Source organism: Choristoneura fumiferana, chromosome 16, assembly GCF_025370935.1.
Source record: "Choristoneura fumiferana chromosome 16, NRCan_CFum_1, whole genome shotgun sequence".
NCBI classification, from domain to species: Eukaryota; Metazoa; Arthropoda; class Insecta; order Lepidoptera; family Tortricidae; genus Choristoneura; species Choristoneura fumiferana.
In genome coordinates this window covers 13,381,499-13,403,468 of record NC_133487.1, presented here as the reverse complement: position 1 = coordinate 13,403,468, position 21,970 = coordinate 13,381,499, and the positions used below count along the sequence as shown (strand labels likewise).

The 21,970-nt window shown below is 36.6% G+C and overlaps 1 protein-coding gene across 2 annotated transcripts in view; it reads right to left on the bottom strand.

The window, feature by feature from the left end:
- Positions 1–250: 250 nt before the first annotated feature.
- Positions 251–21,970, bottom strand: part of Dark (Death-associated APAF1-related killer) — a 24,529-nt gene continuing 2,809 nt past the window's right edge. The window contains exons 1-20 of one of the 2 annotated variants that reach the window (XM_074099652.1): positions 20,635–20,747; positions 20,450–20,528; positions 19,880–20,107; positions 18,773–18,981; positions 17,845–18,145; positions 16,937–17,169; positions 15,820–16,366; positions 15,240–15,430; positions 14,599–14,716; positions 13,542–13,725; positions 12,654–13,001; positions 11,448–11,709; positions 10,714–10,863; positions 9,757–10,051; positions 8,598–8,937; positions 7,315–7,634; positions 6,730–6,867; positions 5,693–5,937; positions 4,546–4,713; positions 251–3,866 (exon numbers count right to left, since the gene is read on the bottom strand). In XM_074099652.1, the coding sequence (XP_073955753.1) occupies positions 3,710–3,866; positions 4,546–4,713; positions 5,693–5,937; positions 6,730–6,867; positions 7,315–7,634; positions 8,598–8,937; positions 9,757–10,051; positions 10,714–10,863; positions 11,448–11,709; positions 12,654–13,001; positions 13,542–13,725; positions 14,599–14,716; positions 15,240–15,430; positions 15,820–16,366; positions 16,937–17,169; positions 17,845–18,145; positions 18,773–18,981; positions 19,880–20,107; positions 20,450–20,528; positions 20,635–20,663 (4,542 nt within the window). In that variant the 5' untranslated portion in view covers positions 20,664–20,747 and the 3' untranslated portion in view covers positions 251–3,709. Of the gene's footprint in view, positions 3,867–4,545; positions 4,714–5,692; positions 5,938–6,729; positions 6,868–7,314; positions 7,635–8,597; positions 8,938–9,756; positions 10,052–10,713; positions 10,864–11,447; positions 11,710–12,653; positions 13,002–13,541; positions 13,726–14,598; positions 14,717–15,239; positions 15,431–15,819; positions 16,367–16,936; positions 17,170–17,844; positions 18,146–18,772; positions 18,982–19,879; positions 20,108–20,449; positions 20,529–20,634; positions 20,787–21,970 lie in introns of those variants that run through there. The other variant, XM_074099651.1, reaches the window with a different exon arrangement.

Here is a 21,970-nt window from a genome sequence, read left to right as displayed (position 1 = left end):
TTCATTTTGGCACAGTTTAAATCTGGCTGATTTTCATGTAGGTAGTTATGAAACTTATGAAAAAGGTGCTGGGGCGCTACTACGAAATACGAAGTTTTTATCGTACCGTCCCTCTCACTCGTATTAAATAGTATAAGCGTCAGAGGGACGGAACCTATACTACGAAGTGCCTCTACTCTACTATATAAAGTTTTTGAATTACTGTAGTTTTATAATCGGGAAAGGACAAGGAGTTAAGTGAAAACAAATATAAAAAAATGTTTTTATTTGAAAATGTAAAGTTTTATATTAAAATAAGGGTTATCATTTATCATCATAATAATGTCTACAAATATTTTTACTAAGTTATTGCGTTCCGTAATACAACTTGTTTTTGCATGACAACTAACAGTCCACACGAATATTTCTAGCATTTTGGGTCCCCGGAACATAATTGAGCCCCTGGTGGGAATTGAACACGATTCGAGTCCATACTTAATTATAAAAGTCAAGTGCAATGAAAATGATATAACTTTCAAGGGGCAGTTTCTAATAAATTACTTCACGCTATTTTTTTATTTTAGACATTCTTACACACTTTTTACTACTATTAAAATCACAATTATTTTTCCATTTGATACAAATCACAAGAAAGAGTTCTCCCCTAATGATGTCTGACGAAATTTAAGGTATATTTGACCCATTGTCATTGCTCTTGGATGTATGTGACGTGTATTATTTCTTACTAAATAAGTCTAATTTCCATACTATTTAATGAACATTACATTATAAAAAAATATTCCAATAAAATCATAGTTATTATAATTAAAGTTCAAATCATTGAATAAGATTCTTTGACTTTCAGATTGAAACGGAAAAAATAGTAAACAATAAAATTAGGAACATAGTATGTATAAAATGCATTATTGAGCATCACATATTTCCTACAATTTAAAATAAAGTACATACTAAGCCTGGGAGTGGAATAAGGCCTAGTCATTACAAATATGAGGCCTGTATGTACCCAGATATGGAAAAAATATAATAAAATAGTGTCATAAAAATTAATAATCGCATCTTCAAGAGGGATCATGTAAATTTTAACTGTTCTGTAATTTTCAATGGAAAAGTCTATTGCATGAATGCAATGGTTAGCTAGTTACTCTATTGCCAGATTAATCAGGTCTATTTTATATGAAACTGGATAAAAATAGGACATATTTAGCGACAAAGATAAACAAGAGCAAAAGCTGTATTGCAAAGATAAAAACACATGGCTACATTGGTACAGTGAAGTGCAAAGATATCGACACGGGCAGTTACAAAAATATGTATACACGACTTTATGCACTTAACATTATACGTATCTTTGGCCGTGTCGATATCTTTACACTTGACTGTACTAACAATTCTGCATATAAACTTGTATCGTTAAGCATTACAGTAGCACCGGTGTGTATTTCATCTCCTCGCGTACTATAGCTATAGACATACTAGACCACTCTCGACAGATTTCGATAAAAAAGAACATTTCGTTACCTATTATGACATTATAGCACCGTTACATTATTATAATACATTCAAGATTAAAACTATATAAATTAATATGTACATTTCAATTGGAGATCCACAGTGGATCAGATCACATAATCGTTACATAGCTATGTATTTACATTCGCCCATTAAATGGCACTTACTTTATATTTTTCTAAAAGAGTTATGCCATATCTGCCCTGGACGGTGTGTGCACATTTGACATTTCTCCCTAATTCTGCCCGAAAAGAATAAAAATATTTAAATACGATTAATTGATTATACGAATTCTAATAATATTTCAAGTAACGTCGAAAAATTTTGTAAGCTGATAAAATGAACACTAAAATAGGATTATCTAAGAACGTCTTGAAAAATAACGTTACTTGCTGATAATTAACACTAACATAATTTTATCGCACAGGGTTTTACCTGTTCTAAAATTTGAAAATGACTCTAAAATTTGTATTTTAAAAGTGCCGTTTGCTTCTTTTCTTACGACTTCTTGTTCAGTATAATTTGCAACCAGTCTTGGATGAGAACAATGGATACAATACAATTTGTTCATATTTAAACATCTAACTTACGTGACACTAAACATCATTAAGAGTGTATGAGATATTGGTAGACTATAACTATTTATTAATATGTACGTATTAAGATCAAGTGGTGGGATTGAACACATGATAATCTCATAGATTAGCAAACGCAAACTAAAGCAGGCATCATATTATCATATTATCTCAAAAGTACTTGGTTTCTATTGAACTTATGAATTACAACCAGTTACACTTCGTTATTTTGTGACTTTTGATTACTTTTATGCTCTATCGTATAAATAAGTCCAATCAAACAAATTGAAACACGAAAAATATCTTAATCTGTAATTATGTTCTGATATTCATATATTTATCTCTGTCTGTAATGTAGAAGAGTTAATGTGGAGGTAAGTTTCAACTAATAATAAACATTATTATTTTTACCCTCCAAACACAAACGTATTAAATTATCTATTTTGCTCATATATTATAATTCAGATTAAAAAGTTAAGGTTAGAACCAAAATCTTATAAGCTTTCCGACAATATCCAGCTGTAAATTTCCTTTGCTTATAATTTATAAAATGCTTACAATTAACAACCTCCGTTATTACGCTAAAATTGTGCGCTTCACTTTCCTAGATTATCAATTCATACAGTGTCTTTAGAATTCAAAATATATCTAATAGTGAGCATTATGTTCGTTGTAAAAACACATAAAAAATTACCTAAAATACAGATCGTTGTTGTAAGTTTTGATTATAAATTTGAGCCGTCGAACGTCTTTTTTTCTTGCAATGAAATTATATGTATGTCAACAGTCTTTCTGCTAAGGTTTTTATTAAAGGTCGATTACGAAAACATCTATCGTTAACAGCAATATGTATATCTTATATGGTTATTTACAGCCAGATTATTATTCGTTGTCAGTAAACGGACATAAAAGACCGTGTCACAAGCCTGCTGCAGCACCTACATCATGTAAATTTTTACCATTAATAGCACGACATACGTCTAATAATCTGATTGTGTGTGCACTGCTACAGTATAACGGTTTGAGAGCTTGTATAGAGAGACAGACTATGGATGAGTAAATCAGCAGCACCGAGAAATAATGCACAAATATCTAAAACTGATCATAGAACTAAGAACTATACGTAGATATTTTGAGCACAGAAACCTAATAAAAAAAAACAGTTAAATTTTGATTACTGTCGTTGTATATTATGAGCTAGGCGTAAGAATATAAGCAAAGTATAAAAAAATAAAACTATTTGAAATGCATTGGAAGAGCTGGTATATCACCATTTCAACTTAATTACTAAAAAGCGAACTAATTAAAACCTAAAGTACAAGTAACATTAACACTATTAGATCCATTATAAAAGTGTAAAATATTCTACTGTACAAAACATTAATGTGCCATCGAGATGTTGATATCATGTTCCATATTTCAATAATCAAAATTATACCTAAAACATTTTTTTATACCTGCTACCTATTTCAGTCCAGTACCAAATAATACTGTTTTCAATTGGTTCATTATCTATGCAGGCACTTAATATAGATACGATATAGTTTCTTGATAAAATTTCATTTAATTTGCATGCAACTTTAATATCGGAGTGAGACAGTTATAACATATGCGCAATGGGAGTGCTACGTGTTCGACATAACTTTCATGATGTGCGTGTGACCAGGGTTGTCCACGGTAACGAAACAGGAGAATTTGTCGTCAAAACACAGCTTTTTGGCATTCATACCTGACAACTTAATGCATGCTAGTATTTCTTTTCTTTTAGATCCTTCCTTATATCTGAAATCAATAACACAATATGTCAATGTTATTTTACATTTGGCGAAACTATCTCACTGCACTATTTGCTTCTCACAATCGGCTAAATGACGTTGACGTTGGCGTTATGACGTTTTTTGACCTCTGTGCTGATTAGGTCGAGGCCCTGGTTCTAAAAGCAAGTCTTTTGGCGAGTAGTTTAGTTAAATTTGACCGTCATTCATAAGCTATTAGTATATAAGTAGGTAATTTTTATATCTTGCGAAATAATAACGAAAACAGTAGTTGGACTGAGGACCGGATGGCTAAGTGGTTAGAGCACCTGACTACGAAGCTTGAGGTCCTGGGTTCGAATCCCGGCCGGTGCAGATATTTGTGTGAATAACACGAATGTTTGTTCTTGGGTCTTGGATGTTTAATATGTATTTAAGGATGTATTTATCTACATAAGTATGTTTATCCGTTGCCTAGTATCCGTAGTACAAGCTTTGCTTAGTTTGGGACTAGGTCAATTGGTGTCAAGTGTTCTATGATATTTATATTTATTTACATTCTTTTGAGTTCTGTGTCGCGTGATTCAGGCTACATTCCGTTTGATATAAAATACCAGTTTGTTTAACACGACGACGGAACTCATAACATTTTAAGGTTACTTTTTAAGACTTAACATTTTTTAAGGATACTTTAAGATTTAACTCACGTTTTGGCTTTCCACAACTCCTTCCAGCAGTCATGGGCTCCAGGCACGCCTTCCCGGAAGAAGAAGTTGGTGGTGGAGCCGAGGTTCATATTCTGAACGGCGGTAGGAAGGTCGGTGCGGGGCTGGACTGGGCTCAATAAAGGAGACACCACATTCGCCAAGTCCAATCTGAAAGTAGTGATTGTGTAAGGATCGGGAACTTCACACACAATAGATTATGCTAGTGTTTAATTTATGGAATCAGGCGTTACTTTGCGGAGGTCCATGTCAATGTATATATGTTATATCGGTTGTGTTACTCTGACGATGAGCTCTGGTTGAGTTCGAAACGCGTCAGTGTGGTGTGGTGGTGGTGATAGATGGGTTTGTGTAATTTGTGTGTGTTCTTACAGTGTGGAGGTGGAGGAACTGCGTGAACACGCATATTTTGCATAAGCTTAGCTATTGTAAGGTCGCGGGTGAGCAAGGAAATTCTTTTAGTTTATTTTAGGCTAGTGTCCCTAAAAAATACAATTAGTCCGTCAGTTAGATTGTGGCCGGATTTAGAGGTCTGAAGGCCTTGGGGCAACAAAGAAGTGGAGACCCCTACCCCCGCGCCCAAACTATTTCCCAAATAAAATGAACCGTATAGTGATGTGTGTAGTAAATGGTAACAGCGAAAAAAAAAGTAATTTACTATTGTTTACTCGTCGGAAAAAAAATTGAAGTCTCTATTGTGGGGCCCCTCTTTTGTGGACGCCCCGGGGCTGTAGCCCCGGATGCTCTCCCTAAAACCGGCCCTGAGTTTTTATTTACCTAGGAAACTGCCCGATTGCTTCGAAGGTATATGCAATATTTACGATATTTTCTTTTAGCGAAAAGTTCATAGTAAAATTTCTCATTAAAATTTCGCCCATAAATAAATTCCGACAAATTATGATTGGTTTTTTGGAGTCTTTTTGTATTTTTTATTTCAACTCCAAATTTGTTACTTTTACGGGTATTCCGTGAAACTATATCGAAAATACAAACTGAGACCTGGATGCACAAACCGACAAATTGTAAAAAAAATCGAGTGTGGGCACCCACGATACATACACTGCTTGAGAGGCCATAGGTTAAATCACATTCTACCACTGGTTCTTGACGTTGTATAATGTATACTAACCTCCAAATACTCTTGCTAGGACGCGTCTTCATCAAATACGTGATGTTCCACCATACAATCTCTGTAGCCATAGTAACCAGTACCAGTGGGGGTTGGTTGTCATCGCTCGCTTGCGGCGAGACGGGAGAATTGAGCGCCGAACTGCGGAACAGACGGTCGGGGAGGGGGGAGAAAGCGCACCATTGAACCTTCGCTTTGTGGTGCTTTAGGAGACGCAGTTGACGCTTGCCTTGGACGTTCCACAGCTGAAATATAATAGTTGTATATTTTTTTTGTTAAATTACTAATAACAGTTTATTTTAACAAGACGCAAAAATGTATGTATTTGTATATCGCACCTTCGGTAGTACAGTCACCAGCACCAATATCTGACACAACAAGCGTGCATAAATATCTGATACGACTGTATTTCTAGGGCCGGAAGGACGTGTCAGATATTTTTGCACGCTCCGCTAAGGCAGATATTGATGCTGGTGACTGTACAAGGGCATAATTGTTTATATATCTAAAAAATAATTAATATCGTACTTTCGGTAGTGCAAGGGTTAAATTGTGTAAAATTCGAAAAACACTGAAGTTAATCTCCTTGTACCGAAGGTGCGATATTTTAGGCTCTCACATTATGTCCTTTCATTTGAGATGTAACATTTTCCAAAACTCAGAAAAAAACGAGGCCGGCATTACTACCCTCCTAAGCCGAAAGGCGCTATCTAAAAAAAATATCGCTTTTCTGTCATTTACACCATGTGATGCAGAATGTTTTGTTGTTGAAAGCTACACAATAGTATTAATAACTCAAGTGTTTTTTTTAAATAGCGCGTTTTGGCTTAGGAGGGCAGATTAGTTGAGTTCAACAACGCCTCAACGGTTCAAAATTAAAATGATCAGAATTTGTTAATATTCCGGGTAATGTTTCCCCAAAAAGTCTTGTCAAACTGCTTAAAACATTATAAGCAGGCACATTTAAGTCTACCTACTTGTTTTTTATATCTAAGTATGTATTTGTAAGTTGGGAACTAAAGTTTCTGTATTCTTACCACAACTTCGCCGGAGTGGAGACCCATGGCCAGAACAGTTCCATCAGAAGTGAGATCACAGGAAGTTATCTTATTATTAAGTTTGTACTCCTGAATGGTTTGGAGCACTATTTGATCACCGTCTTTCAACTCGAACGTCTGGAAAGTTGGCACGATGTTACTAATCAATAGATTCAGGCGTTACTTTGCGGAGGTCTATATCAATGAACTACACTAATCTACATTGCTTCCTTTTCCACTGCTTTAACATGACTACTTTAGCACAGAAGCAAGATAAATTAGTGTAGTTTATTATTAGTCGGTAAGTCAATCGTCCGAGTGCTCGACACGTAAAGCCCAATAGATGACCCCTTTTGTTACCCGTAGAGCTAATATTAAAGATAGTCACTATTGGACAATTTTAATATTTTTTTTATGAGCCTTTCTGTTTTTATTGGTATTGCAGATTACAAATTGATAGACGCTATGAAGTCATTCGGTTGTATAAAAGGCCAGTAACTTAGCAATTGAATACACTTTTCCCAATTTATTTAAAAACTTACCGCAAATTAGAAAAAAAAGGAATAGACACAGAGAAATTCTTACATGAAATTTCTTATTATAATCGTCGCACAGCACTAGTATGTTCCTTTTGAACGCAGCGCAAGTGACATGGATATCGACTTGTCTCCCGTTCAGAACGCCAGGCAACTTGGACAAGAAGGTCTGGTCCCATAGTTTCACTGTAGCATTATACTCCACAGTCATGAGCCCCCTGTCGGGTATCCAAAAGCAATTTACGAGAGTGCTCTCACTCAAGCAACCTCTGTTGTCACCGACTGGGAAGGTGCGCTCTCGGGAACTGAGGCTGCTGTCGCTACTAGCGTTTGACAACTTGTCTGATTGCCCGTTCTTCTTTTTTATACCTGGAAGTATTTTAATTACAGTTATGTTCATAGTCATGTCAAACACTCGCTGCCTGTGGTGCTATAAGTCATTGGTGCGTTATGGACAGACGCGTGAGGTGCGTCACTATCGTTTCGGTGATTGGTTTTAGATATATATGTACATATGTTAGGTGTACAGTCACTGGCACCAATATCTGACACAACAACAACAAATGGATTCTCTTGGTGAGGATATAATTATGTGAAGTTAAACTTTGTTAAAATAAGTGTCAAAAATAAGCTTAAAACATAGAAAATAAATAAATCATTTACATAATTAGAAGCCAACTATTGATAGAAAATTTTCTTGAAAAAAGCGCTAACGTCCGAAACTAATTAATTATAATTAAATCATTTAGGTATAGGTACGTAAATGTTTCGTTTATTTCCATTAAATTTGTGTTAGTTTCACTACGTTTAAATTTAATTATGGCTTATAATTATAAGCGTATGTCAAACGCTATTTGTTGCACCATGCTAAATAGAGAAAAAGTGCACCGACAAGCTTTTTACACACTTACAGATCCAGTGAGCCTTTATTGCAAGGAACCAATCACAAATAGTTTCAAGCAAATGCCTCGGAAAGTTTTTATCTTGGCTAATTTTATATTTTTGCTGAATTTCATTCTTACCATTTCTGATTTCTGTGCCTGATTGTAAGTTAACACAAGAAAAAAAATCATTATAATTTAATGTAACTTATCTAGCGTTACGCATTTTAATACATAAAAATAAACGTATTATCAAACCATGCAGATTTTTTTTGGAAATCTTTCAAAAATTAAATTTAAAAATAATTAATAACATTTTTGAATTTGGAGGACATGCCATGTCTCTCTTGGCTCCGTCTTTACTCATTTAAATCGTGTTCATTCATTGATTAAAGTTCCATAATAAATAAAGAATAAAAAATAATAATTTTGAACTAAATATTTCACTTACCTTGTATATCATTCAATATTTCCTGGGAACCTAGATGGCTGTTTCCTTTCTGCAGCATTTCGGACCTCCACGTCCCATCATCAGTGAGTCTGTATGCCATCAAGCATCGGTTCTTACCCGCAGCGATTAGTAAATTCGGGTTAACGAAGTTAAGATACTGGACTGTACTAGTAACGTCTAGAATGACTTTGGTTTCTTTGGACCGAAGAGTATATTTCTTGACATAGCCCGATGTCATACCATAAATGATATATTGGTTGCATGGTGAAATTTTTAGGGCAGATATTCTGTCGTCCGCTTTCGTTATGATTTCTGTGAGTAGCTTTCTTCCGCGCATAATCTGAAAGATACAAAAAAACGCTATCATGCCATGATCAATCCTTCTAATATCGTGATCAACGCTGCTTATTGAATGCGTAATATGCGTATAAACATGTCACATTTATTTAAATATTTAACTCTTAACAATAAAAAACTAGTACAGTTTTTCGCTGTCGTGAGCTTTGTATTGTGTTGGCGTATCCATATTAACATTTCCACTTGATATTTCGCGGCGTGTAACCAAATCGTTGAAAAGGAAAAGTAAGTCTGTTCGTTTATTTGTTTGTTACTTCATTACGTCTAAACCACAGAACCAATTTAGATGAAATTCAGTGTACAGATAGTTTGAGTGCCGGAGAAGGACATAGGATAGTTTTTATCCCGGATTACATAGTTCCCGCGGGATAGCGATAAAAGAATTCTGCCGTACGGAGTCGCGGGTAGCGGCTAGTACTAAATATTTCAAAGTTCAATATTTCAAAAACGGTTGAACGGATTTTTATGACACTATGAAGCTAAGAACTACCGCATGGAAACTTGCTTTCACCTAAAAATCCGCATCGAAATCGGTCCATCCGCTTGCGAGCTACGATGCCATAGATAGACAGACATTGGCGTCAAACTTATTACACCATAATAGATTTTTTGACATTCATAAAGGTTTATTATAGTCCTGCGGCTCAAGTCAAAATTTTGTTATATGAACATGAAATTTTGTCACTTCAAATTACATAAGTCCTATATGTATAAAGGACGCTGGGCGATAGGAGGATAGTGTAAATTCAATAAAGATATTTCGACTTTGAACCTTCTTATTGCTTCGGAAGTTAAAAATCACCTGTATATTGTGTTTGTCATCGACCACAGCCAACAGGGGCTGGCTGGCGCCGTCGTTGTTTACGTTGCAGATGCCCTTCAGGTTCAACGCCAGACACGGCTTCATGGTGTGCCTGTCCAGACTCATGGTGGACACTATCGGCTTCTTCTTCTCCACTTCGCCGTGGGTGACGAAGGACTTGATACGCTTCGGCGTGTTAGTTGAGCTTTGAGCGCCGCCATTGGTGTTTGAAGGCGTGTGCGGTGATTGCGTCTCGACGAAACTAACGTCGAATCTTGTGGTTAGACGCACCTTGCTGAAAGAATTAGAGAAAAACAATTACACATAGGCATGAACTATTAGTATTAAAGTATTATATTTTTTAATGGAGACAGGTAAACGAGCTAGGAAATGGAAATGCTTCTTATTGTCATATCAATGTTCAGTTTATAACGAATAAGTGTTCTAGACATTACATTGTTAACAAGCTTTTTGCTCTGATGGTATAAAATGGTTTAAAAAAAATTAAAACTTTAAATTAGCTTAAAAAAAATACAAAATGTGGAATAATATTAATTGATTATTTTTGTAAGTATATTGTTTTTAGTAAATATTCTATTCTGACATTATTCCTATATAATTTAAGGATATTATGAGGATTTATTAGATCCGATTATAAAATTTTGCATGCCAATGTATGGTGAATTGTGTTGATCTACCTACACTCATTTTTTATAACATCTTTTGTACCATGATTCAAGCAAATAAAGCATTGCTTATAACAAGTTTGCAAAAAACATTATCTTCCCTTCGGGTAGCGGGATAAAAACATGTCAAGCACGTTTACGTAGCAAATACCTACACGGTCTCCACCAGGTCAGAGGTCAATCGTTAGTTAGTTTAAAAAACTCACAGATTTATTGCAGACTAAGAAAACTGACTCGAGCAAAGGATTCCTAGTTGAGTTATATGACTTACCCATTTTTCTGTGTATTCTGTGACACATAGGATGGGTCTAAATGCCAAACTTTAGCGGAATTCTCCACAGTTCCCGTGCCAGTTAGGAGCACGTCGGAGCCCGGCATAAAGTCGTACCACACCTCGCTCACGCTCATTGAAATTACATCGCTAAAATCATAATAATAATGTTAATTTTACAATGAAGAAATACGACAGTAACAAAATATTCTATTCATTTTTAAATCCTATGCGTAAAAAAGAAACATTGATGGCCGGCGCCATCAAAAGTAAAATAAAAAAAAACAGTCTTCAGTTGATTAAGTGTCCATTTTAAGAAAGAAAGAAGACATTTATTCACATTCACAAAGACGCACAAATACAACAAAATAAAAACAAAAATAATAATAATAATAAACAGCAAATACAAATAAAACAAAAAAGAAATACAAAAATAAAAATACACAATTTTGTGAGTCCCCGCAAAAGTGAAACGGCCGCTGACTCAGCATAATGCTGAGGCGTTAGACGCCTGCAGCGCTGATATTCTGTCAGAACCGTCTTGAAATATTGTATCCCACGCATGGTTATAGACGCAGATCCGCGCCATATTTAAGGTTGACTTTTTTTTCTCTGTGAAATCTGAACATAATGGTAGTAATAAGGTAAAATACCACCATCTATACCGCCCGCCCGTGCGGTGAGGCGATTGTGAATAAATATTTAGCAAGAATTAGTTTTCTATTGTCACATACCCTCTACGATTCTCTAGATCAAATATCCTCGATTGAGTTTTGAGGTCGATGCAAATGACTCTGCTATCGTCGGTGGAAACGAACAACAGTGATCCGGCCTTGTTAACGGCGATCGATAAAAATGATAGATCACTCTTGACGAGTTCGCTTGCGATGACGGATCGGCTGCGGCACAGTATGTTGAAGTTTTGGGAACGACCGTTGAGTTCCAACTCGTGTTCTAGTACTTCGTTGTGCATTAGTATGATTATTCTGTTGGTGCCTGTTTGAAAGTTAAAAAAATTAGTCATGTCAAGTCATGTTGACATTCCATACATTTGCCGTAGAAATCATAGCGAAATTTATTATGAAAAGTTTCCATCCTGGTATGCGATTCAGTTTCCTTGACTCTACAGTAAGTGTCAAAAATAGCAGAACACTTTTTTTACTCTAACCTACCGTATTCAGTTACTTAAGGCTACTAAGAGTGTATCGGATCAGTATTAGTAAGATCAGCGTTATTTTTTTACAAGCTTTTATTTAGTTTCACCTGTCCCGTTGTCTGTCTGTCCTGTAATCAAATCTTGCAAGTTAAATTTGACCAACTTCCAGTAGTCAGATTGACTTGAAATTTGGAATACTTATGTAAATCGCATGACAATACAATAATCTAGTAGTGACATCCTGGTAGTCCAGCCAGGATCGTCTCCGCAGGACGGAACTCTTCAACGGTTAATAGCACTGACTTGAAATATCGTATGCAAATGTAGTATGGGTGACAGTGCAAGTAGAGTCAGCAAAAAGTACAGCTAGCAAAAAAAGCTTTGTATCAAAAATGATTTTTTTATGGTTAGATTGAAAACAAAAAATATTAAATTATTTACTAAGTGCATGGTCACTCTTGCTATTAAAAGTGTGGAGGTATTACTTAAATTAAATATGATTGTGAGTAAAGCACTATCAATTACCGAGGGTGTAGGGTTGGTCCACACTGCATAAGCGTAATAATAAAACCAGACACTTTGTTTCTGTTTCTCAGTGGCACGGCACCCTTACAACACAATTCCCACTATAATATATAGTAAACGGATAATATCTGTCGTCGTATCATTATTCATTATCTTTACGCCGCTTATTTCCACCGCTGATCCGTTAGCAGATAAAACTATTGAGTTTTTGTTTTTTCATTCCTCACAATACGAACTAATAATATCTGCTTTTACATACCTGGCACAGTAAGGATGTCTAACACAGTATCACTTTCCTCGAACGACAAGACTTTCTCTTTAGTAATGGTATCGACGACTTCCACATAGTGCTTGTTGTTGCTAGTCGCAATGATCAAATATCTGTCGTCGTTGCTCGGTACACAGCACAAGATGTCGCGGTCTCTATCTACCAAATCTGTGAAGCTTTGTATTGGTTTTCCACTGGGATCGTACAGAATGACCATTTTTGAAGTATGTGCAATGAGAATTTCAGCTTCGTTGGCCCACCGGCAGTTGATGAATGGTCCCGTTTTAGGGTTAATGGCGAGACTACTTGGGTAGTTGTTGTTGAATGACTCTTCAGAGTCTGAAAATAGAATATAGGACGTGTATCAGTTTTTATGTCACTAAAATGAATAACAACAAACCACATTTTGTCATCCCTCAAGACTTGTCGTTACACTGGACCAGGGTTCACTAATTACTTTATTCAGGGGTCCGGTTTCTAAAATAAAATTAACATCGCGGTCCGTTTTTACTTGATTTAATTAAATAAGCAAATGTGAAAAATGAAATTGTTTGTCTTAACTATCTGTCCTTGAACTGCGTCTCTCTCTCTCTCGCATGTAACTTCATCAGTTGTTGAATTGTCAGCAGCAAAGACAAAGCGAGGGATACATTTTATTAAATTACGTACTCAGTAATACAAGTTAGTTACTACGTTTACTTAAATTCCGCACAAAATAGGTCGGCGGTCCGGATACGAACCGCGATTCGCCATTTGGGTGACCCTGTCCTACACGTTTTGTGCCCCACTATACTAAAAAGATGGAACGAAACAAAACACTGCCAGAGAAGGCCAATTTTAAACTTAGTTTCTTCGCTTCGTTAAGACAACGGTTATTACCTTCTTCTGCAATTCTGTCGGTCTCGTCTTGTTCTACGTCGTCGATGTACCACATCTTGATGACGCCTTCGAAGGAGAGCGCAGCGACGATTGGCGGGTTGACCGGGCACGCCCCTATCCACTTTATAGGGGATCCGTTGCCTGCCAGCTCTTTTTTCAAGTTATTTGTGGATATGTTAAACACCTGCAAAAGGAACAGTATCGTAATATAAAACAAATGACACATAACTGTTTAGGTATCCGTCATACTGAACTGTGACTATGATTTGATTGAAATATATCAGATACAATTTTCGAAACCATATACGTAGAGTACAAAAGTGATTGTTTTGTCAGTATCTGGCAGAGGTCAATGTTAAAATGCCAGGTGTTCTGAATAAGCTGTTGGGTCTAAAGGAGTAGGATCTCGGACCGGCCAGAAATAACTTCTTTGCTTTAGGACAAAAACTGGGGTATCATGTTGTGTTAATATGCACTGTAAACATTTGTACATCTCCTAGCTGGGTAGACGACCATTTTACAGATATCAGGTGAGGAATTTAAGTAAAAATTGGAGTTTACTTGAATTCTAATGGGTAATTTTTATGCATAATATAGGTAGTCATTCACGATGACGCGTGCCTTGGATCTTATTACAATGTCAATAAGGTCTAATTTTGACAAAATCACGCGTCTTCGTGGATGGCACTAGTTATACAGGTTGTCCCGTAAGTGGCACTTTGTTGTTTATATTTGTCCATCAGATTTTTTTTTTTTTGGCGGCTCTGGGATCTTGGACCAAAACAGAGAAATAATATTATTCTTAAAATAGATTTCGTTTAGTTATGGATACGGACAAGCAACTTAAGAACGAAAAAGTTTTAAGAAAAGAGTACTAGGCCTGGGGAGCTGCTACGAAAGTCGAAAATCGAAGTTCGCATCTTACCGTCCCTGTCACTCTTGTAGTAAATAAAATAAGCGTCAGTGGGATGGCAAGATACGAAGTTCGAGTTTTGCATTTCGTAGTACCCAACACCTGTGCCCAACATTGCACAATGAAGTAACAATTTGGTCTTACCTTAATAGATCCGGACAGTGTGCCAACAAGAACGTAGTCCCCGAGAAAACATACACATCTAATACTCTCCTTTACATCTATAGTAGAGTGTTTAACTTCTTCTACGTTTTGTTCATGCCTGAAAATATTTTTTTCGTTTCAATGCCAAGTCAAATGTCACAATATTGAATACACACTGAAAAATATTATCGCCTCAGTGTTTTTCTGTCGAGCGAATTAATAAATTGTATGCGCTATTTTATCAGAAACTAGCTTACGGCCGCGACTTTACCTCCAATGTAAGTTATTTATTTCAAAGTTTCTTTTACAAAATTTCTGTCCTGACAGTTATGCTGATGGATCCCTTAATAGAAAAATGGTCTCAGCAAAATTTATAAACACTTTACTAGTCGGCGTAGTGAATATACCTATAATATATTCATGCAAAATTACAGCTTTCCAGCATTACCAGTCTCTAAGATAAGCCGCAGACGGAAGCTGTCCGGAGATGGCGGAACCATAAGGGTTCTTTGTACGTTGTAAGTACGGGACTTTAAAAATCAGTCGAGTCAGTTGAGCCGTTCTCAAATGTTAATCAATCATACATACGGCATTTATTTTTATTAATGTAGATATTGCAGATAATAAAAAAAAATACTCACAGGAACTCGAAATAGAGCTCATTCTTGGCACAATTCTCAGCAGCAACTGCGGTCGCTTTGCTGTACAGTATGCCTTTCGACTCGTGCTGCAATATACTTTGCACTAGATCCGTGTACGGATAGCGGTACAGATCTATGCCGTGTGTGCTGAGGAACGCTTTCATAGCATACAACAAGTCTTTATCCAGGTCCTAAAAAGTAAAGAACAATAAGATAAAGATTGCAGATGAGGCAGCAGGGCTAAGACGACTAGAACTAATTTTTAATAGCACAGCTGCTTTTGCAGCTGTTTAAAACCTAAGAACGCCGTCGACGTGCGTTGACAGCGCGTTTTTCTTTCCATACAGCAGCCATACAACTCCTGTGCGTATCGCGTTTGTCGCGTCGACGGCGGGTTTAAAAAAGCCATTGGAAGGCAAATTTCGCTGCACTTAGAGAATAAATTAAAGAGATGTAAACAGAGTTAAAAGCAAATCGAAATAGAGATGGCGGAGTCATTTGACGCCCTTTTTAAATAGAGACGAGTGTCGGAAGAACAAAGCTTTTGCGAACAAGAATTAAGAAAGAAAAGACAACTTACGTCCACAACAATGAAATCTTCATACTTTTGTAGATCTAATATGACATCAGCAGGCCCGGTTAACTTTACTTTGTTTCCCAAAAATTTCAAGTCCAAATATAGCTTGTTGAACAAGCTACACTTGTTGTTTGCATTTTTAGAATTGTGTATATGATAGCCTATGTAAAATGCTATGTAGCCATCATCCACAATCTCGACAGGCGTAGTATTGATATTGTCGTAATGATATCTTTTCAAAAAGTCAGCGTGAAGTTTTTTCATTTCCTCATCACCTACTGACGTTCTGAGACAATCCATTATTAAGTCGTGGATCTCATATACGTAGTTCTTTTGATCGTAAATATAGTCTTCTATAATCAGGCACTTCTTTCTAAGTTGTTTCATGATCGTCTCCACTTCGGATACATCTTTGTTCCACAAACGGCCGATGACTTTTGCCGAGAATTTAGCATTGTCGGGTAGCACTGCGAGCATTTTGAAAAGCTGTAGCGTGGTAGAGTCGAGGGCGTTTATGCAAACTTTGATGGGATTATCATTTCTCGGCAAACTAAAAAAAAAAAGATTAAAAAGTTCTTAGAACAGTTCATCACAGCGATCCAGTAAAATCGTTGTTGATTCTTATCTCGCACTCTAACAAAATAGTGTTAGGTACCTCGAAATATAATTAATAAAAATAAATTAAAATGTCTATTCTGTAAGTACGCCGCAAAAGAGCTCTTTGTCTTGCTACTTGCTACTTGTCTTTATTACCAGCTTTTTCGGAAAGACTATCATTGCCATTAAGAATGCGCCGCAAGAAAATTAGCAGTTTTTTTTTCAATACGCAAACCACATTACAATTTACTTTAATATCTATTAATTCAATCAAATCACATAAAATTATAAAAATACATAAAAGATACAAAATATTATATGCATATGGAAAAAAAAGTTTTACACAGATTTATCGTCTCTTAAGTTAAACTGATACTAAAGTGGCCGGATCAAAGAAAATCACAATTTACCGTTAAACCTGGCTCAATCTTGACGGTTTCTGAACACATTGACACTACAAAACTGAGCTTAACACGAAATAGTTTTTTATAGCAACTGGCCATTAGAGATCATGCAAACTTACAATAAGAAATCCTTTTTCTGCAATTTGTTCACGTAATAAGACCACCGACTTGGATCATGAATCAATCGCTGTTTGTTTTCTGCCAGTATGGCACCCAGCATCGCTATAGAGAAGGGATTGCCTTTGCATATATCGTGCATTTTCTTGGCTTGTCGCGGCAGTTTGTTCGTTTCAACATCTAAGCAGGAAGCGAATAGTTCTAGAGATTCTTTTTCTAGGAAGTGGTTTCCTATCTGGAAATATTAAAAGATGTTAGCTGATGAGTTGAAATTAGAGATCTTATAGCCATATAATTAGGTTGCCAACTCTCAGTCTGCTGCTACTTTTGGGTAGCCAGGTGTTATGATAGTGGAAAAAAGAGAGATGGTAATCTATTTTATGAGCTTATTAGATTCGTATTTCATTTACGGAACTTTGGTATGTACGCATTTGCGGGGAAGATTTTGTTATCCGACCCCGTGGCCATGGAACCTCTTAGTCATAAATCTATCAAATAACAGATAGGTGCAGAACTTTACAGTGCGATCTATAACTATCACGCGACCTGAGAAAGCTGCATCAAAATTTTCAACTAGATGTAATAGTCTTTTAGGAACTTAAATTGGTTTTGTAATCGTTCTCAACCTTCAATGGATGTAGTTGGTTTCTTATTATCATTAGTTATATTATGAATGCGAAAATACTCTGTCTTTCTGTCTGTCTGTTATCTCTTAACGCTTAAACCGCTGCTTAAGATGAAATTTGATACGGAGATAGTTTAAAACTCCAGGATTTCATATCACGTCGCGGGCAATAGCTAGTTCTCAAATAAAGATTAGTTTTCATATTCGGGTCTTAACGTCTTTCACCGGTTTTGCATTTTCAAAAGCACTCTAGCTTGGCTTTCTACAACAATGAGAACAACGTACCTTGATAATTTGAGCTTGAAATTTATCAACCACATCGGTATCTCTAGTAGTTATTAGTATTTTGCACCCTATATCGAATGCTTCGAGGTGTTTCTTTTCGTTGACTTCGTCTAGCACTAGTAGGGATTCTTTGAGAGTATTTTCAGCGAATTGTGACTTAAGTTTGTCTCGTAATTCTTGCCAGGTCCAATCGTAGCTGGAAAGAGATTGGCTGTCGGCATTGGACCCAATACTTGACATAGATATTGACGAATTCATGTACGAATTGTGCATATACATTGATGACGCTTTCCGGTATAGTCTGAGGAGGAAAATACATAAGAGTATTAATGATTAATTCTATTTGATATATTTATGAAATATCAATAGTTTGACCACAGCTGAGCAACAAGGCAGTTGGGGTATCAGTGCGCTCTAGACAGAGAAACTGTGTACAGTCAAGTTCATAAACTTGTGAGCAAATTTTTTTTTTAAATATCTGAAAACGCTTCTACGCCGATAACAATAGTCGTGTTCAGATATTTATGATCAAATTTATGCTCACAAGTTTATGAACTAGACTGTACTAACACAGGCTACATATTTTATTCCCGGAAAGTCCAAGTTCTTGCGGGACATAGAGGACATCTAGTTTTTTTTTCGCAATAATTAAAAATATAATATATTTTAAAAACCGACTCGTTGATTTATGTTATGACAACCCTGACACATTTTCAATGTCTAGACAAGTGTCCCCTACCGTATACGTTCTTATTCTGTGGTTTTACACAAAGAGTATGCGGAAAATTCAGTTTTCTCGGTAGAATAATTTTGTATCAACTTACGAAATAAGTTTGTTTCTATCATACTAAAATAAAATGGGCATAGGCAACCGCAAGGTATGTAATGGTAACGCAATGCCCTTTCCATAAATAAATCAATGACTCACTTGTTTTGTTGACTGACAATGTCGTCCTGGGTTTTGCAGTTACCGAAATTGAGCCAAAACACAGCGCCGTTAAAGGTGGTATTGATGAGATCTGGGTTGTAACGCAACGCCCCGAGTGCCACCGAAGTCTTACCGGAACCCGGCATTCCATGGAGAGCTAGGATTTTGTGGCGTGTTAGTTGCTCTAACTTCGATACTACCTCCTGTTCCTGCAATACATGATACAATAATCGCGTACTTAACATATACCAGGGATGCTATAGAGTATCTATAACCGTAACCTACACTATCCGATACCTGAATAAAAATCTATCCGTAACGTAACCGAGACCGAATTTAATATAATAGCCGTATGTAGAACTATTTGAAAGAAAGAAAGAGAGATTTATTTCGGTTCCATCAGTACTACCGCAGTAATAAGACTAAAACACTAAAACTAGCAATATAACTAAGTTACATGGTGACGCGACAGGATTTGTATAGTTAAATCGGATGATTTGAGCGGTTCTAGTGCGTAAACTACCTTCAAATACCCTTCGGTATACGACTATTAGGTACGGACCGTATTATCACGACTTCGGATCGAACGTAGAGCGAAACCGCTCTAAGAATTAGAATTAGAATTGAGAGACCAAGACCAAGCAGAGCCGACTGACTAGTCGCGCGCATCCCTTGATGGCATTGTTTACAATTATACATATAGAGTACCTACATAGATATAGTGTCGACTACACAACTAAATTGTTTGTCTCGTCTCGTATCACCTCGTTTCAAGTCTAAGTAAGTATTTTAATTTGGAAGTTTTTTAATCTTCTTTATATGAAAATTCTGCAAAATTTTAACATTGCAGTAAAAAAATATAACATCCGTAACCGAAACTAATAGAGTCATTTAATTTTTTTACAAACATTTTGCAAAGAATTGCTTTGACCATTTCATTGTATCTAACGGTTGGTATACTCTAAGATGGTAGTAAAGACGATGAATGTAATTGCGAGCATCCGTGCTTTAGATAAAATTCCAAAAACTGAAATATTTAGGTATTAGATTCTCCGTTGATCAGCCTCTCAGTGAACGTTACCTAATAAATAGATTCATTGAACATACCAAGACAGTTCTCTGCACATAATGTTCTGGCAGCCTCGGCACGTCGCCCCTGCTGAGGCTATCCTCAAAACTGCTGTTGAACATTGGCTCGTTGTATTCCACATTGAGCTTCTCCCACAGCCAGTGGTAATCCTTAAAGAGGCTGTCTACGAACGCCTGGTAAGCATTGTTGTCGCCATTCTGTGCTATCACGTCAAGGAGGTATCGAGTGCGCTCGCCACGGTTGGCCTGAAATGTGACAAAAGTATATGTATTGTTTTGGAATGTTAAAGTATGCCCATCCCAAAATCTATCTGTCTGTTGTTGTCCCTAATAATGGTGGGAAATAGTTGCCATTCTATTAAATTTACCGAACGCGTGGAGGTCCGCGAAGTAGTCCCGATCATATACATTGGAGGTAGACCTAGAAAGTGCTCAAAAATATCTAAACATCGAATTGAAAGTTTCTATGATCGGTTTTAGGTTTAAACAGATTCCGTGTCGATAGACGCGGTTGACAATATGGTCGTATTCACATATTTTTGAGCACCTAGACTTCTCATATTTTTGATGGTTAAGATATATTCATACCACGGCTAAATCGCGACAGTCCGACGCGAGGCTCTGCTTCAGTACGTTATCGTCTGTGCTACCTATGTCCGTCTGAAAGCTTTGAATTAAATAAATAAAAAAAAATACAAGAATTGGTCGTTTAAAGATCCTACACATATATTTACCTGCAGTAAAAGCAGTTTGACAACAAAACATGTACTTACCAAGTTAGAAATATATTCCAAGTTTTCATCGGTGATGACTTTTTTCATAAAAAGCTCATCTATTATGTAAGTAATGTCGAGATCTTTGACGATGTCTTGTTGATGGTGCTGCAGACGGACCCTGTTCTTGTTATCCATGGTGTTAGTGTCATCTGCAACAAAATGTTACCATTTACATATACATTAACCTCTAGCATTAATCTACACTAATCTCCGTCATTGCAACGTTAGGTTTCAGCCATGTAGACCTCTCCAGTCCAACTCTCTTCCTTGGGACTTCAGTCCTCAGAAAAAAGCATCTACCTGACGAGAGAGATTACTCTATTATGGCTTCCGCCCACACCCACCCACATGGGTATAAAACAACTTCAATAAAGAGTTTTTTCCATCCGTAAAAAACAAAAATGACAAAATATACCGCTGCGAAAACGCTTGGTATCCTATCCAAGGACCAGCCACGGACCAGCTCATTGGTCTTTACCGAGCCCAAGTCCGATCCTTCATGCCTGAGACGCGGATTTTTGTCGTCAGAGCCTTCGTCATCGCAGAAGAGTGGCTTCCCTGTCGGTATTCTACAGGCTACATTTCGGAGAATGTGCTTCGGAATTGCACGACCTTATTCACCACCCTTACGTTGTCAGTATTCCAAAAATCCGCACAAAGCGTTTTCGCGCACAGCAAAAGAGTGGAATTCCCTGCCTGCGACTGTGTTTCCTGAACACTACAATTTGGCCGCTTTCAAGTCCAGGGTGAATTATCATTTACTAGGCAAGCGTGCTCCATCGTAGGCCTCATCCTCGCTTTCCATCAGGCGTGATTGTGGCCAAACGCAAGCCTATACTGTATAAAAAAATATTAGAAAGCCAATCAACCAGCATGAAAATGCATGGAAATATAAAGCTCATTTTCTATATATCATAATACGAATTTACCTCAATCTGGTTTTACTGTCTCCTAAAATACATCTGGTTTAAAATTTCAACGAGAAAAATTACCTGCTTGCAAGAAACACAAGTACCTAGGTACTATAGGTGCAACGCTACCTTGTATGACAACATGTACACAGGGAACAGGTGGTTATATTCACCTGAGAGTCATGTAAGTACTTTATAAACATCTATCATATAAGCATAGACTTAAAACTTACTAAAAGTTGATTATGCACCGAAAATGCATAAAACTAAAAAAGCTTAAAATGCAGAACAAGTATCTAACATAAAAATGTAGCTATCAACCAAATTTAAAAACATTTTACATTTCTTTCGATTAACTTTTTTCCTTATGCGCAAACGCATATTCCGGTAAGAGTTTTTTGATTGCACGTGATTCATTTGAA